The 14914-nt window shown below is 50.2% G+C and overlaps 1 protein-coding gene across 1 annotated transcript in view; it reads right to left on the bottom strand.

Moving 5' to 3' along the window:
- The window catches only part of Snx29 (sorting nexin 29), a 384257-nt gene that overhangs the window by 208300 nt on the left and 161043 nt on the right, over positions 1–14914 (bottom strand). The window contains exon 14 of the mRNA XM_026385539.2: positions 9480–9562. Coding sequence (XP_026241324.2) covers positions 9480–9562 — 83 coding nt within the window. The remainder of the gene's footprint in view (positions 1–9479; positions 9563–14914) is intronic.

Raw genomic sequence — 14914 nt, 5'->3', positions numbered from 1 at the left:
TCTCTTGCCATTTTCATTTTCTGAGACAGGGTCTTATGAAGGTGCCTAGGGCCTCATAATTGCTAAGGCTGGCTTCAAACTTGTGATCCTCCTGCCCCAGCCTCCCATGTCACGTGGACGGCAACCACCACATGGGAGCTCTTCCGAACCCTTCAGGAAACTCCGGCCATCTCCCCTCCCATCTCCCACCCACCTTCAATCCTCCCACAGCTGTCACACTCTCCTTCTCGTCCCTGGGTCAGGCACTCTCCCTCCATGATGCTCTGGTCACACCCCGGCTCTGCTCAGGACACCTGGGAGAATACATTCTGCCATGTCAGGACTGCTCCCTGCGAGGCCGAGACCTGAGGCAGTGCTGGGTCCCCCACGGGCACCCAGCAGCCTGCATGGGGCCCGGCCCATGGCGAGCCACCTGGAAATGTGGGCCAGACAGAAAGCAATGAAGCAGGGAGGGGGAGGAGGGAGGGAAGGGAGGAGGGAGGGAAGGGGGGAGGGGGAGGAGGCCCCACTAAGGGCAATTCAGTCAGAGGCCCGCTGCCCTCACCTGGTTTAGTAAAGAAAGAGGCTGGAGGGAGCAGAATGCGGAGCTGTAGTTTAGTGGGTTCAGAGTTTCAGAGTTGCAAGATGAGAGGCGCTCTGCAGGTGGCCCATGCTGACAGGTGCACAGCCCTGAGAACACCCCTCCTCTACCCATCTGCAGACTTCCAACGGCCAGGATGGTCAATTTCATGTTACATGTAGGTTATCACAGTTGAAAATGTATTTTTAAAGAATCAGCTATAATAGTTCATGTTTAATGAGAATTTTCCCATGTGTTTTACTTTATAGTCATTATCCATAGAAGTGGCCCTACCATTACCTCAATTTTACACATGAGCAAGCTGAGGTCTGGGAGGGCAAGCAACTTGCCCAATGTCACACAGCTGCTAAGGGACAGAGCTGGGGTTCGCCCTCACATGAAACCCTGCCCTTGACCACAGCTCACACTGAGGAAAGGCCTTCCCCAGTTGCTAGTACTGAAAGGAGGCGACCGCTAGTTCCAGATTTGGAATCCCAAGGCCTGAACCCAATCTGCACTTCTACCACTTGCTCGTTGCAGAACCCAGTTTGAGTCTCAGGATTTTTACTTATAAAGTGAAAAGAAAAATACCTTCAGAATGGCCCCAAAAAGCCTGCTAAGCATCAGTGAGCAGTCAGCACCCACAAACCACAAAGCTTCACCCAGCAACGCAGCAGTGGGCCCCGTCCCTCCTGCCAGCACAGGAAGGCCAGGAGGGGAGTCCCAAATCAACACTCCCTCCCCCAGGCACACAGCTGAGGTCACCTCCATCCCATCATGTAGACTGCAGGAAAAGGAAGAATCAAGGAACCTTTGTCCCAACCCCTGCTGTGGTTTGAACTGTGAATGTCCCCCCAAGGCTTGTATGTTTAAGCCTGGTCCCCAGCTGACGGCACTAGAGCCTTTGGGGCCTAGTGGAAGGAAGGCCAGTGATGAGAGGGTGCCCTTGAGGGGGTATCTGGACCCGGCCCTCCTGACCGTATCCTGGATCCCTGTTGTGACATTCCATTTCATCACAGGCTCAAAGACCACAGGGTCAAGCACCATGGACTGAAACCTCGGAAACTGAGCCAAAACACCCCTTCCTCCATATGAGTCGATTTTCTCAGGTATTCCATCACAGTAGCAGAAAGCTGGGTAACACACCAACCCAGCTCTGCCTCTCCAACAGTTGCCAGGTGAGCACCATGATGGGAGCCAACCAGGAACAGCAAAGAATGGGGTGAGGGAAACGGCAAACACACAACATGGAAGAGGGTCATTCTTTAGCTTTAATGAGATGAGGTCCCGATGCCCCTCCCAATCTCTCTCCCCGCTCAGCCCTGTCTGAGCAACAAGCTCGCCATCCTTCCCACTATCAGAGATTACTGCAGACGTCATAATTGAGGGAATAAGATCTGTACCAAAAATCAGACCCACAAGAACAAGGACGCGCATTTGTTTTAAAAGAGGAAGCTTAACAGCAACAGGTGTGCGCAACACTGATTGGCAAACCTCGTGGGCAAAAGCCAGCCTGTGCTCTATTTTCGGACACTTTTTACATTTTAGGAGTGGGGGAAGGAGAAGGAAGAGGAGGATGAAGAGGAGAGGGGGAAACAGTGAGAGGGGGAAACAGTGAGAGGGGAAGGAGTCAGACCAAGCAAAACCCTGACCATGTGGGCCTTTATCAAAAAGGTCTGCCCACCTCTGGTCCCAGGCGGCGAACCCCTACTTCCTGTCACTCGGGAGCACAACGTGGTTTGTGCTCACTGTAGAAGAAAACCAAACACCAAGGGGCCCCCAGACACAGGCCGAGAGGACACTGAGCCACTCCCCGCGTGAAAGGCCAGCTGTGCAGCACCAGGGGACACATCAATGTGGGCCAGAAAGGGGGCAGCATGGTGGGCATCCAGAGCCTAGAGTAGGGCCAGGCTTCCTGGGGCCCTGCAGGAAGGTGGGCCCGAGACCACAGGGCCAGTGGTGGTACCCTACAGGAACCAACCCACCTCTCTGGGGGTTCCCGACAGCCCCCAAGGAAGCCTGGCTCCACACAGGCAAGAGGTGAATAGGGGCGACACCAATGGATAGAGGAGGAGGGCAGTCAGGCCTATAAGGGGTGGGACAGGCACCATGGTGTCACAGCCAACACCAAGGATGCTCCCAGGGAGGTGTCCAAGATCCCAGAAGCAGAGCGGGCCCCCTAAGGCAGGATCCCCTCCTGGGTCATTCTTTAGCTTTAATGAGATGAGGTCCCAATGCCCCCACCCCCTTCCCGATCTCTCCCGCCACTCATCCCTGTCTGAGCAACAAGCTCGCCATCCTTCCAGCTATCAGAGATTACTACAGCGCGCCTCGCAGACAGCGCCAAGTGGGACCAAGGAAGGAAAAAAAGCACTTCTCCGTCCTATGATTCATATACGGGCAAGTGCTACAAACAATCCGGGCGCTGGAATTGATTTGCTCCCTTGCCAGTGAAGAAGGCTGAGCATCGAGGCAGACTGTAATATGGACGTACTGAATGTGTACAGCACATATTTATTCATTTTTAGAAATTCTGCCGCCCCTCCTCCCCTGGACTCTGACCATCCCACTCGGCTGCTATTCTTATCTCTTGCTCATTTGCGTAATTTTAACGCTGCAGAATATAGCTAGCCTAAGAATATTTTTTTTATAATTACACCCATCACAGGAACTGTCAGTATCTAATGAAGGATAATTTCAGCTATTATAAGAAACTTAAAAGATCATTTTCATGAATAATTCGTAATATGAATCACTAACTTCAAACAATGTCAGAAATCCCCCCACCCCCCACAAAAAAAGGAAAAGGAAAATATTTTAGGTGCCTAAAAGTCACCGTCCCTGTAAAGGCAGAGTTCAGTTTCCGACGTGCACAGAAACCAAGCAACACGTGGGCAGGTCAGCACGAGAGGGGAAGCAACAGCCCATCAGCTCACAGCGCTGCCCTCTGTTGCTCTTTCCCCAGGTGCCCCAAGACTCGGGATAAAAGCCAAGCCTTTTAGCCAGTCCCAGGGAGCTCTCCTCGTCCTGACCCTGCCCGTCTCTCCAGCTCCTCTCACCTCCTCCTGCCACCCTGGATCCCACGCAGACCCCTAGACTGCCGGGGCATCTGTGCAATATACTCATTACTTTCCCTCTAGGAAAGAAAACCTGCCTGAAAATGAGATGGACCACACCAGAGACAGAAACAACGCAGAGTGATAAATCTTCCTGGTAAACTGATCTAGCCACACCTGCACCCAAGGCTTCTCGGTTCTGAGACAGAATACGTGTCCTGTTTCCTTCAGTGGGTTTCTACTGGGGAAAGTTATTACTAAAATAAGACTTCAGGCTCAGCAGACCTTGATAATAGCAGAGTCGCTGCTCTAATGGCTGGTCTGGGTCAAAGCCAGCCAAGCAGAGCACTCAGTAGGCAACCCTCTGGGAGTCTAGGCTGGGCAGGTGGTGGTGTAAAGAAAGTGTGTTCAGGATCCACGGACGAGTGCCTGGCTAATCCCAGAAGGGGACGGTGACTTCTGAAGCAGCTTGGCCAAAGGGTGTGTCCATGCTGCGTGGCAGTAACAAAGCCCCCAAATCTGCTTTTCTCAGAGAAGTATGAAAAACAAAGGACAACCTGATTTGCAAAGGAAACTGCTGTGTCCCTCTGTGTCACTCACAGAATATTGCCCCTTTCCATAAACTAAGTCTTCAAACTACAGGCCGCACCGCCTTAGTGGGGTGGTCAGTGTCATCAGGGAGTCACAGCTGATGCTTCTTAACAGACTAGAGGAGGGAATAAAACATGAGAATGGTTTGCACATGGTCCCAGGAAGGTCCGTCTCAATTACACGTGTTCCAATGTGTGCTTAAAAGTATGTCTTACTGAGGACTGAAAACCACTGTCACAAAGCATGTTGGATTTAAAAAAAAAAAATGAAATCAGAGATGACATCTGGTAACATGACACACTGGTTTCAAACTAAAGGGCAACAGGCAGATGCTGCCCACACACTTGGGCTTTGTGACTGCACTTCCCTGTATCCTCCAAAATCAATCCAGGACAGGAGGATGCGTGGGGAGGAGCTCGCTGCATTACAGTCTGTAGTACAAACCCCAACCTGAGCACCACCCATCAAGACGACTTTAAAAGTTCCAGCATAAGCACACGATGTCTCCAATATACAGTGTTAAAAAGAATGACCTGGGGCTGTAGCTACTGACCAAACGGACACTCACCACAGTGAGGAAACCCACTGTTGCCCAAGGAAGCAAGGCCTGCAAGCTCCTCCTCAAAGAGCCAGGTGGTACATCTGGGCTCCAGGCCACGTGGTCCTTGCTGACCTTTAAAGTCCTCCGCCTCAGCTCAAGGTAGACAGAGGCAACGTAATGAGCGGACATGGCCGAGCTCTGGAAGAGCTTCGCCCACAGAAAGGTGGCAAGGCCACAGACCAGTGTGCCAGCCCTGTCCAACTGTAACTCCACTTGGGGACAAGTGGAACAGGAACACACCTGCAGAGTGTAGGTCTGCGTGGTGACATCCATCAGTCAACTCCAGTCACCCACAGGGCCAGCCCTGAAGAGGGTCATTAGTGTCACCTAGCTCCACGTTGCTAGACTTGTTAGAGGACACACTTTTTTTTTTTTTAATTCTGATACAATATTCCATTATTTAACAACTATATGAAATAGGTTTCTAGTGATTGCTTTCACTAAAATCTATTTTCTGTAATATATCCAGCCAATATTTTTATTGTAACTAACAGGCCCTTCCATAATTCATAATTAATTGGATGCCAACTGTCATGTGAGAACTTCCAGCTAGAAAGTGTCCCAAAAGGTGGAAATGATAGCAGGTCATGAGAAACCAAGAAAATAACTTTCATTCTCCTTCGCAGTGAGAAGGCAATCGATAGAGAGGAGTGGCCTAAAATTTAAGCGTGCAAGCCTGGAATGCCCCATTAATTGAACCAGTCAGTGACCATGGGGTGAGGGGTAAGGACAGTTTATGCAAGTCTCAAATGACATGACAACTAAGCATTAGGCCAAGATGTGGGCCTGGGTCTAAATTCTACTCTGAACATTCCCTTGACACTGGCCAAATAGAGCACATTCCCATAGAAAATCCAATCCTCGTGCCATAGGGGCACCCTCGACTCCCAGGAAAATGGGCAGAGGACAGAAAGCAGCTGGCCAGCACACTGCTTCGACATAAGGAGAAGGAAGACCCCAGTTCCACCCCAACAGGTGAGGGCTGCCAGAGACATGCTGTTCCCTGAACCCCGTAGGCTTCAAAGAACTGGGTGGAGACCATCTTCCACATTCCCTGTCAAAACTGACCCATTACTGCATCACAAGCCACGCTGGACCTCCTCCCCCGTGGCTCAGCCACAGCAGAGTGGCTGCTAATTCACGAGTGTGGCAGAAGCGGACAGGATCTCGTAGCGGCCACTCTCTCCTCAGCAGGACACCAACATGGATGGCTACAAGCCAGCTGGGAAGATATGAGTCCTCCCGGCATCCCTCACAGGTGGTGTGGCCACACGACAGGCTCAGAGGTGACTTCAGAAGCCATGTTTAGTGCACCTGAGGACTCAGAGTGCTGATCCACAATGGAAGGCCAGAGGCAGGGGACGGGGCAACCTGCTAGGTCAACTGACAGCAAAGTCAGCACAGAACGTTCTGGGCCAAAACCCCCAGTCTGAAGCTCTGCGCCACGGTGGGCTGCAGAACGCAGGCTTGTTCTGGTTCCCTCGGGGGAGAAGTGAAGGAAGCAAGACGCAGCAGACAGCCTGCATGCCACCCACCCACTTCCCTCACCCTGGGCACAGGTATAACAGGCTGCCAGCAGGCACCTGATGTTGTTTACCTCATGACGCACCATGGCCTGCTTTCTCTACTGAAAGTTATGTCAGTTATGTGTCGTTGGTGCTTGGGTCCTCGGCTTTCTTCTCAACCCAAAGGCTCCAAGCCCTCCAGACAGGGGCTGTTCTCCCCAGAGCACTGGTAAGACACAGGGCACAGCCGGGCCAAACTGGAAGGGCATGCGCCAGAACATGAAGCTCAAGAGCCTCTCATTCTTGCTTTCTCCTTTATCACTTCCCTCTTTTTCAGTCTCTATAATGACTACTTTAAACACACACACACACACACACACACACACACACACACACACGAAACTCAGGCTGCTTTTCTTGCTGAGAAACAAGCCAAAAGAGGTGGCACTGGGTTCAGAGGCCCTTTGGCCTGTGGGTGTGCGCGCTCACAGCCTCCGCCAAGACAGCCTGGGCCACAGCGAGGCCTCACAACTGCGCAGGGCAGCCCCTGCAATCCACTGGTGGTCTTAGGATGAGACGAACCCAATGCAAATGAAGGCAGGAATAATTAAGGCAGAGTAGTGCCTGGCCTAACTGACTGCACCTGGAGGGAGGAGAACGGTCTAGAAAGACTGGGTCCCTAAAAGGGTGAGAGTATTCAGAAACAATCAGTGTGAAACAAAGGTAATGGGCACCTGAGAAGGCATCCAGGTATAGCACATGCTGAGAATGTCCCCCAAACACCGTGCCACCCCGCACATGCCACGGCTGACGTCCTCATGCCCACCTCCCGATCACTGGACTGGCCTTCCAGGGGGAAAGGCCACCCTGCCCACCCAGGCACCAGTCTGAGCTCAAGATGGGCAGACACAGTGCACTATTTACCTCCACATCCGGGCACCCACCACTCCCCCCGCCCAGTGTGCCTTGGGAAAAGCACTCGATGACAATCATAGTAACCAAACATGTGCACACAGGGCGTGGTGGGGAGTTTCACCCAGTCTGTCCCCACTACATGGCACCTCACAACTGAGGCACCAAGGAGAGAAGCAATGGGCCAAGTCCACTCACATCCCTAAAATGGGACCTTACAGAAAGGTTACCTATTCCAGCCTCAGACCTGGCGTTTGGGCTTCATCCATATGAGCCGTTCAACTATAAGGTGCTCAATAAGGTCATTCGTGCATTCACCCAGTCATTCACCATATACCTCCTAAGCACCATGAGGAGCCAGGCACTGTCCCAGAAGCTAGGTACACAAAGGCATGAAAACCAAGCCAGTCCCTTCTCCCGTGGACTGACAGCTGGTAAATGTCTCTCAACTATGTTGATAATGAAAGGAAGAAATCAGAACTTCCAAGTGTAAAATAGGCAGCGGTACCATAACCCTGGGACTGGCCAATGAGGGGAAAGCAGAGAGGCACATATGGGGCAGGGAGAGCCGACTGGTGACCAGGGTGTACATGCCAGGTGGCAGGAAGGTGCAGACAGAGTGCGAGGACACACCAGAGAGAGGAGGGGACTATGACTGAAGTGCCAAGAGCGAGAGCAAAAACTCAGCCTCTCAACAGCCCAGCCCTGAGGGCCAGCTTCCTCTCCTTGAAGGGTGTCTAAGGCTCCACCCAGTTGAGAGAAAGCCATTTAGGCAGCCACCCAGCCATTGTCACCCACTCAAGCCAAGTGACCAGCTGCCTCAGAGAGCTGTAACTAGAAACTTCAAACAGAGGGGTTTTCAAGACCGGAGTGGCCTTTATCACAACAAGCACCTGCCAGACTCCAGGAAGGAGAGCGGCTGCAGATCAAAGGGGCCGACGGACACACACAAGAACTGCAAGCCAGGCTCTGAAAACCAGCCGTGGGGCTAAGCACACAAGGCAGGAGTGCTGCACTCAGACGCTCCAGTGTGGTTTGGGGTCTTTGTTTCCTACCAAACAGTGAAAAGGAAGTGAACAAAAATCTCGAATTGATAATCTTCCCAACCAACTGTTCCTGCAATGACTTGAGAAGAAAACTTCCCCTGGGGTAAAATCAGGTTGAGCAAACATTCACCCTTACAGAGACCCCCAGGACACACAGCCAGGCCTAGAACCCGGGCCTGGGTCTTCTGGAGACTATGACATAGCAGCTTTGATGACACTTCCCAGGAACGATGTGCAAGGGGTGGCCTGGGAAGACTTGAGCAATGCCCACTCCTCCCACATGACTTCTGCCAGCCTCACCCTCCCCAAACCACCTATCCAATACCAATGGTCCCTCCTCCCTCATGTACCAATTAAGCAACCACATTTCCCAGAATTCTTTGCAATTAGGGGCAGCCAACAGGCTTTAAGTACAAGTAATGAAAGAAGGGATTTCCTCAAAGAAAGCTTATTATTTTTAAAGCTTTAAATCCTGTAGAGTCCAACTGTGCAATGCACTCCGTGCTAGTCTAACCTCCTGCTTCTACCAGTCAGAAAGTCAGATGCAATGGCTGGAACGCCAGCTGTCATAAAGGAAGCATGAAGCCATTGTGAAAATACAAGGGCATGCCAGGGGCTGGGTGAGGTAGTGCCACCTATAATCCCAGCCACTCAGGAGGAGAGGCTGAGGCAGGAGGATCACAAGTTCCAGGCCAGCTGGTCGACTTAGCAAGACTCTGTCTCAAAATTTTAAAAAAAAAAAATTATTTTCTTCTTTAAACGGGTAAAGATATAGCTTAGTGTCAAAACACTCAAAATAAAAAGGGGGAGGGCATGCAATGAGGACAACAGAACAAGAGCAGCTTAAGTCCCTGATGGCCACCATACATTCACTTCCACCTCAGACTAGACTATGTCCAGACTTCTGTTAGGTAGAAGACAACCCATGTAGCAGTCATGCCACGGGATGCACCACCAAGACCGAGATACAAACCTTCAAGTGCACAGACTGGTGTGATGCCCAGTAACAGCAGCAAGTCTCACCACAGTAGTTTTCCCTTAGCAACAACACACAGCGGGTTCCTCCCCATGAGCGACTCTCTGGAACCCTCACCAGCACCTGTCCTCTAATTCATCCGAGTATGCACTCAAAGGTGGAGCAACGCCTATGCGCCAGTCAGAGGGGTTCATGGGACGGCTCGGCCTCCCCGCCTGGGCTGTCTCCCTCACCTTCAGCTGTAGGGCCTTCTCTTTTCAGCATCTGGACAGCTCCTACATATTTCTTCAGCTGGACTTTGAGCACCTCGTTTTCTCTGCAGGTACAAGAATGTTAAAAAAAATAGATTTAAAAATTGGCAATTTAGACCCAAAGCAGGGGAGGGGGGGTGTCTGTGTACAGAAAAACACACACTTTACATCTTACAAATATTAACATTCTCATTCCAGAGATCATCGCTGGAAAGGGCTGTTACCAAGCACATATTTGTGGAATGCCTTCAGGAACCTTCCTTCTGGAATGGAGGCAAGCACCGGCCACAATGCCACCAACTTGGGACACTGACACTCGCCGTGCCTCCCGTCTGCCCAGGGCCTGTTCAGTGTCAAGCCCTCTGTGATATTCTCCCCTTCAACAGCAGCATGTACCAAGCACCGTGCATTTGTCCCAGGGACATGCTTAATATAGTCACTAACTGCTCCATGCACTAACACCACCTGCCAGGCCCCAGGTCAAGTGTCTGTACACATCTGACTGGATCCTTGCCATTTCACAGAAAACTGAGGCACCAAGGAGAGAAGCAACTGGTCAAGTCCACTCACATCTCTATGCAACATCACACTATGGAACGTGGATCCCATGCTACCCCAAGATCCCGCCTGAGTCACCTCCCCAGGTACACTGGCTGAGGATGGGATGTGAGGATCAGGGAAGCAAGCTGCACCACAGAGCGTAGACTTGAAGGATGTCATCTCACCAAGTCACACACACGCACGTTCAACCATCTGTTCTTCCTTCAGTGGAAGAATGCACTGTGACCCCATGGATTCTCCCCACTTGACAGGAAAAGAGTTGGACAGTCTCTGCCCAAGATCATATTGCCAAGAGTGACCAGTAAGACACACTGCCAAGATCCAAACTCAGGTCTCTGTCCCCAAGGCCCAGGAGCTTCTCCTTAGGAATGCAGACTTGGTCTCTCAACAGAGAAGTGCCCCCTCCATATTGTTTCTGTCCCGGTTCCACCCCAGGACATGAGCTTGAGTCCTTTAAACATGCCATAAGACTTTTTCTTTCCTCACAATGAAAAGAACTCAAGACTGGGTTTCTTCCCTGGTTATAAAAATAAAAAGGCTCAGTACAAAAAAAAAAATCAGATTTATGGAGAGTGAAAATGAGCTGAAAACCATGGTACGTCTTCTGCTCCACTCACCCTTCACCCTCAGTAGCCTGGCATGGGTGTGTGCTCTCCTCAAATGCCCAGATGATCACTAACACTCCACACACTCCTAGACCTGACTTCCACAGCAGGATCATACTGTAAGTTGTTCTGCAACTGAGTCATTTCATATAACTTTTGACCAGAGTGAGCCACCAACTCTGCCATGTTTGCTCAGCTGGAAAACTCTGAATTGGCTGGTTCTGTGTGCCCGTTCTCAATGCACCTGGCTATAACTCAAGTCTACAAAGACAGCACCTTCTGGGTGTTATGCTTCTCTGCACCGAGTTTTGGAAGACAGAGCATCAGGATCAAATGCAGAGACTATCGTATACTTAGAATTCTATATTCATCTTAAAAGCTTAGAGAAAGCAAGTCACAAAGAAGTCACTCCATCGTCCCCGTCCCCCTCCCCCTAGGCAGTCTGTCATGGATGTTTCTATGGGTAATTACACTCTCTCCACCTGTGATATGAATAGCAAATATTTAAAACAAGTTGTGCAAAGGTTTGTGGGAGGGAAAGTTCCCCAGTGTACATGAGGGTACAATGTGTTCCCTTGGAATCCTTTAACCAGAACTTTACCACCCATCACGACTGGCTCCTAATTGCCACGTATAAACTCAAGTCACAAATCATCTTAAGAGTAGAAAAAGAAAATTTATACCCGTTTTTTCCCACATGTCTTAAACTTAACCACCATTTATGGAAGAACTTTGTTTTGGCAGAACCCAGGGGTGCTCTACCACTGAGCTACACCCCAGACTTTATTTTTTAAGACAGGGTCAAAGTTGCAGAGACTGACCTCAAGACCATGATCCTCTGAGTTGCCGAGATCACAAGTGTGCACCACCATGCCTGGCTTGAAAAACATTTTCCAAAACAGGTAGGATCCACCCAAACCAACCAAAGGTGTGGCATGTTGACACTCGGTTGCCAGGTCTCATCTCATGGGCTACCAACAGATCAACGGCCAAACCCTTGGCTTCCTTGTTTATCTTCAACTTTGTGGTCAGCACTAAAATGTTTCAGGTGGTTGCTTTATTCCTATTTGAATCAATCTTTTAATAGTGTGTTAAGACAATGTCTAAAAAAAAAAAATCACACCCAATACAATGGCAAGAATTTTAATATAAATTAAAAACAATGAGAAGCTGTGGGGAGTGCATCCCACCACTGGACGACACCTCTAGGAGCTGGAAATCCACCCCAGACAACTCTACCACCGAACTCATTTGCCTTTGTGAGAAACTAACACTCATGGGCCTCTGGGACTAGAGAAGTCCTTCCTGAATGACACCCAAACTCCCGGCCACAGTGCCAGCCACTCCAGGGACACCGAGTCCTGATGCTTAGAAAGGACCAACCCCTTTTGGTTTTTAATTTTTATTTTGAAGTAATTATAGATTCACAGGAAATTGCAAAGATAATGCCATCAAGTCCCGTATACCCAAGCCCTGTTTTCCCCCAACAGTTATATCTTACTCCAGGGCAATATCACGCCCAGGAAATCCACACCAGCACAATGTATGCAATGTGTGCATATAACATGATCAGTCCCACTGCTGTAACTGATGCTCGTAATAATCTTTTGCCACAGTTCTTTTTTTTTTTTTTTTGGAGGGGGTGGATACCGGCACTTGACCACTGAGCCACACCCCAGCCCTATTTTGTATTTTATTTAGAGATAGGGTCTCACCAAGTTGCTTAGTGCTTCACCATTGCTGAAGCTGGCTTTGAACTCATGATCCTCCTGCCTAAGCCCTCCAAGCCTCTGGGATTACAGCTGTGCACCACTGCATCCAGCACATAGTATGTCTCTTAAGATAGAACACAGACTTTAGTGACTATAGCATCAGGCTGTGCCCCTGCATAAAACAAACCAGATGGAAGACCCAGGCACTGTGGCACACTAAGGAGGTCTCGGCCCCCGCAGCTCAGACAAAAGGGCTCTTGTCCCTTCCAAAAGTTTTTGTTTGCTTTGTTTTTTTAACTTACCATGTTTCTAGCCTAAGAAAATAATCCCCAAACTTTAAACAACTAATTTGCAACTACTAAACAGCATTTTCATTTGTACACGAAAAATCAAATGGAATTTATCATTTTTTAAAAAATACTTTTTTTCGGTTGTAATTGGACAATACCTTTGTTTATTTATTTGTTTGTTTATTTATTTGTTTATTTTTAACGTGGTGCTGAGGCTCAAACCCAGGGCCTCGTACATGCTAGGCAAGTGCTCTATTGCTGAGCCACAACCCCAGCCCCCGGGATTTATAATTCTTAACAGTACACAGATCTCTATTAGGATTTTCAGATTAAGATGCCTCTGACTTCACCCTGACAAGCCGGTGGTGCTCCATCAAGTCATTAGACGCAGCCTGACAATGAGAGGCCTTGGAAATGCCCTTGCACATGAGAAAGACAGGGATGTGGCTGATGCCCACCCCAGTGGGGACCGTCTACCCAGGGCCAGGTGGTGTTTAGACAACAGAAATGGAATGGTAACAAGATACCAGACCCTGACCTTCATGGAGGTGACATTTATCATGGCGAAGTGGTCCAACCAGTCAGGGAACAGGTAATATGGTCTCAGATAACAATAAATACTGCAAAAATAAAGCTAGGGCAAGGATGGAGTGTGGGAGTTTTTAATACAGGGGAATCTAAGAAGGCCTTTCTAGAAGGTGACAAACAAGACAAGATCTGGAGGAGGTGAGGCTCCACACCATTTCCATGAGGGACAGTGCTAGAACATATGGACCCCGGTGCTGGTTAAAGTTCAGTTTCCAACTGAGCAGCTGGGGGTCGAGGGGGAGCAGTGCTGGGACTCGGTAACAGCCCAGGCATGTCTCCAGGACCAAGCTCAGGCAGAACAAAGAGACAAGGAAAAGCCCCAGCCAGCCTGAGCTTGCCAGGGAAGCCAGGCAGCCGAGGAGGCCAGGAGTCACAAAGGCCCCTGCAGCCAGGGCAAGGGATGCGGGTTAGTTCTGGAGAAGGGCATCCAGTGCAAGTGCTAAGCTGGGCGAGGACACATGCAGTGAGAGAAACGCTGGAGTGGGCAGAGGAGATGCCAGCTGTTGCGGCCGTCCTGAAGCAACAACAGTGGCCAGGATGGGAATGCTGGGGTGGTGGCTGGGGAGACGGAAATAGCGTGCAGACACTCATCCACAGGATTCCAGAAAGCCTCGCCAACTACGGCTCCCAGCCCCAAATATGCCTGCTGGCCACCCTGCAGCTTCCTTTAAAATCACCAGGAAAGCAAGCAAAGCATCGAGTAGGTGGCAAGTACCTCTCACACAGCTCCCGGTGACTGCAATAATTAATGTTTGTAAGTCAAAGCAATCACATCTGCCCCATGTCAGAATAAACAACCAGCAACCTCGACAGCACCACTCAATGGATAATTACTCCAAACAAAACTAACGAACCTGTTAAGTGCACTTGGTAATTCACAGGCATGGAAACACCGCAAGACGACACACAGGAATTTTACTTTCCCAGACGAAAGCATGGCATGAGGTGGCTCAATTCTACTATCTGCTGGGTACAGTGGGTCCCACCTGTCGATACCAACCATTAGAAGAACCTAAGTTGGGGGCCAGGCTGCCCAGGGCAGTGGGCACTGCTCCAAAACAGGCAGGAAGGGCGGCACAAACCACCTGGCTTTGTGGGGTTTACAGCCACTCCTAAGATCTCAAGTTCAAGATCACTACAAAAAGCTAAGAAACCATTTCCTCCAAACTGTGCACACGGCTGATGGTGTCCTCTCTCACTCCAGCTCCAACCACCCCCTTCACTTTTCCTAAGTCACTGGACCTTGCAAAGCTACTGCCACGCAGAGCACAACACATCTCCTTGGCTTTCTTTATGGGAAACTTCAGCTCACACCCTGTGCCTCCCTGTGACAATACAGCAGCCACCAGCCACCACTGTCCAGCAGGAGCCACAGAGGGAGGCCAACAAGGTTTGCTCAATGCTTGCAGACATAGATACTATGGGAAGCTTTGTCATTTTCCTGGCAAATGACCAGGCGACAAGTGGCAGAGCTAGAATGCAAACCAGGCAGTGAGACTCCAGAGTCCAAAGGGAACCGGTCCCCTCTGCTGCCTTTGAAAGACAGTGAAGAGTCACAAGAGATCTGGGGGTGGAAGGGCCCTGCCAGCCGGCCGGACGCACTGGAGATGAGAAGGCCAGGGTAGAAGGGAAGGAAAGTGAACCTTCCTCAGGCCACCTGG

Source organism: Urocitellus parryii, chromosome 9 (assembly GCF_045843805.1).
Source record: "Urocitellus parryii isolate mUroPar1 chromosome 9, mUroPar1.hap1, whole genome shotgun sequence".
Lineage (NCBI taxonomy): Eukaryota > Metazoa > Chordata > Mammalia > Rodentia > Sciuridae > Urocitellus > Urocitellus parryii.
Note: the sequence above shows the minus strand (reverse complement) of the source record. Positions and strands in the feature narration are given on the sequence as shown.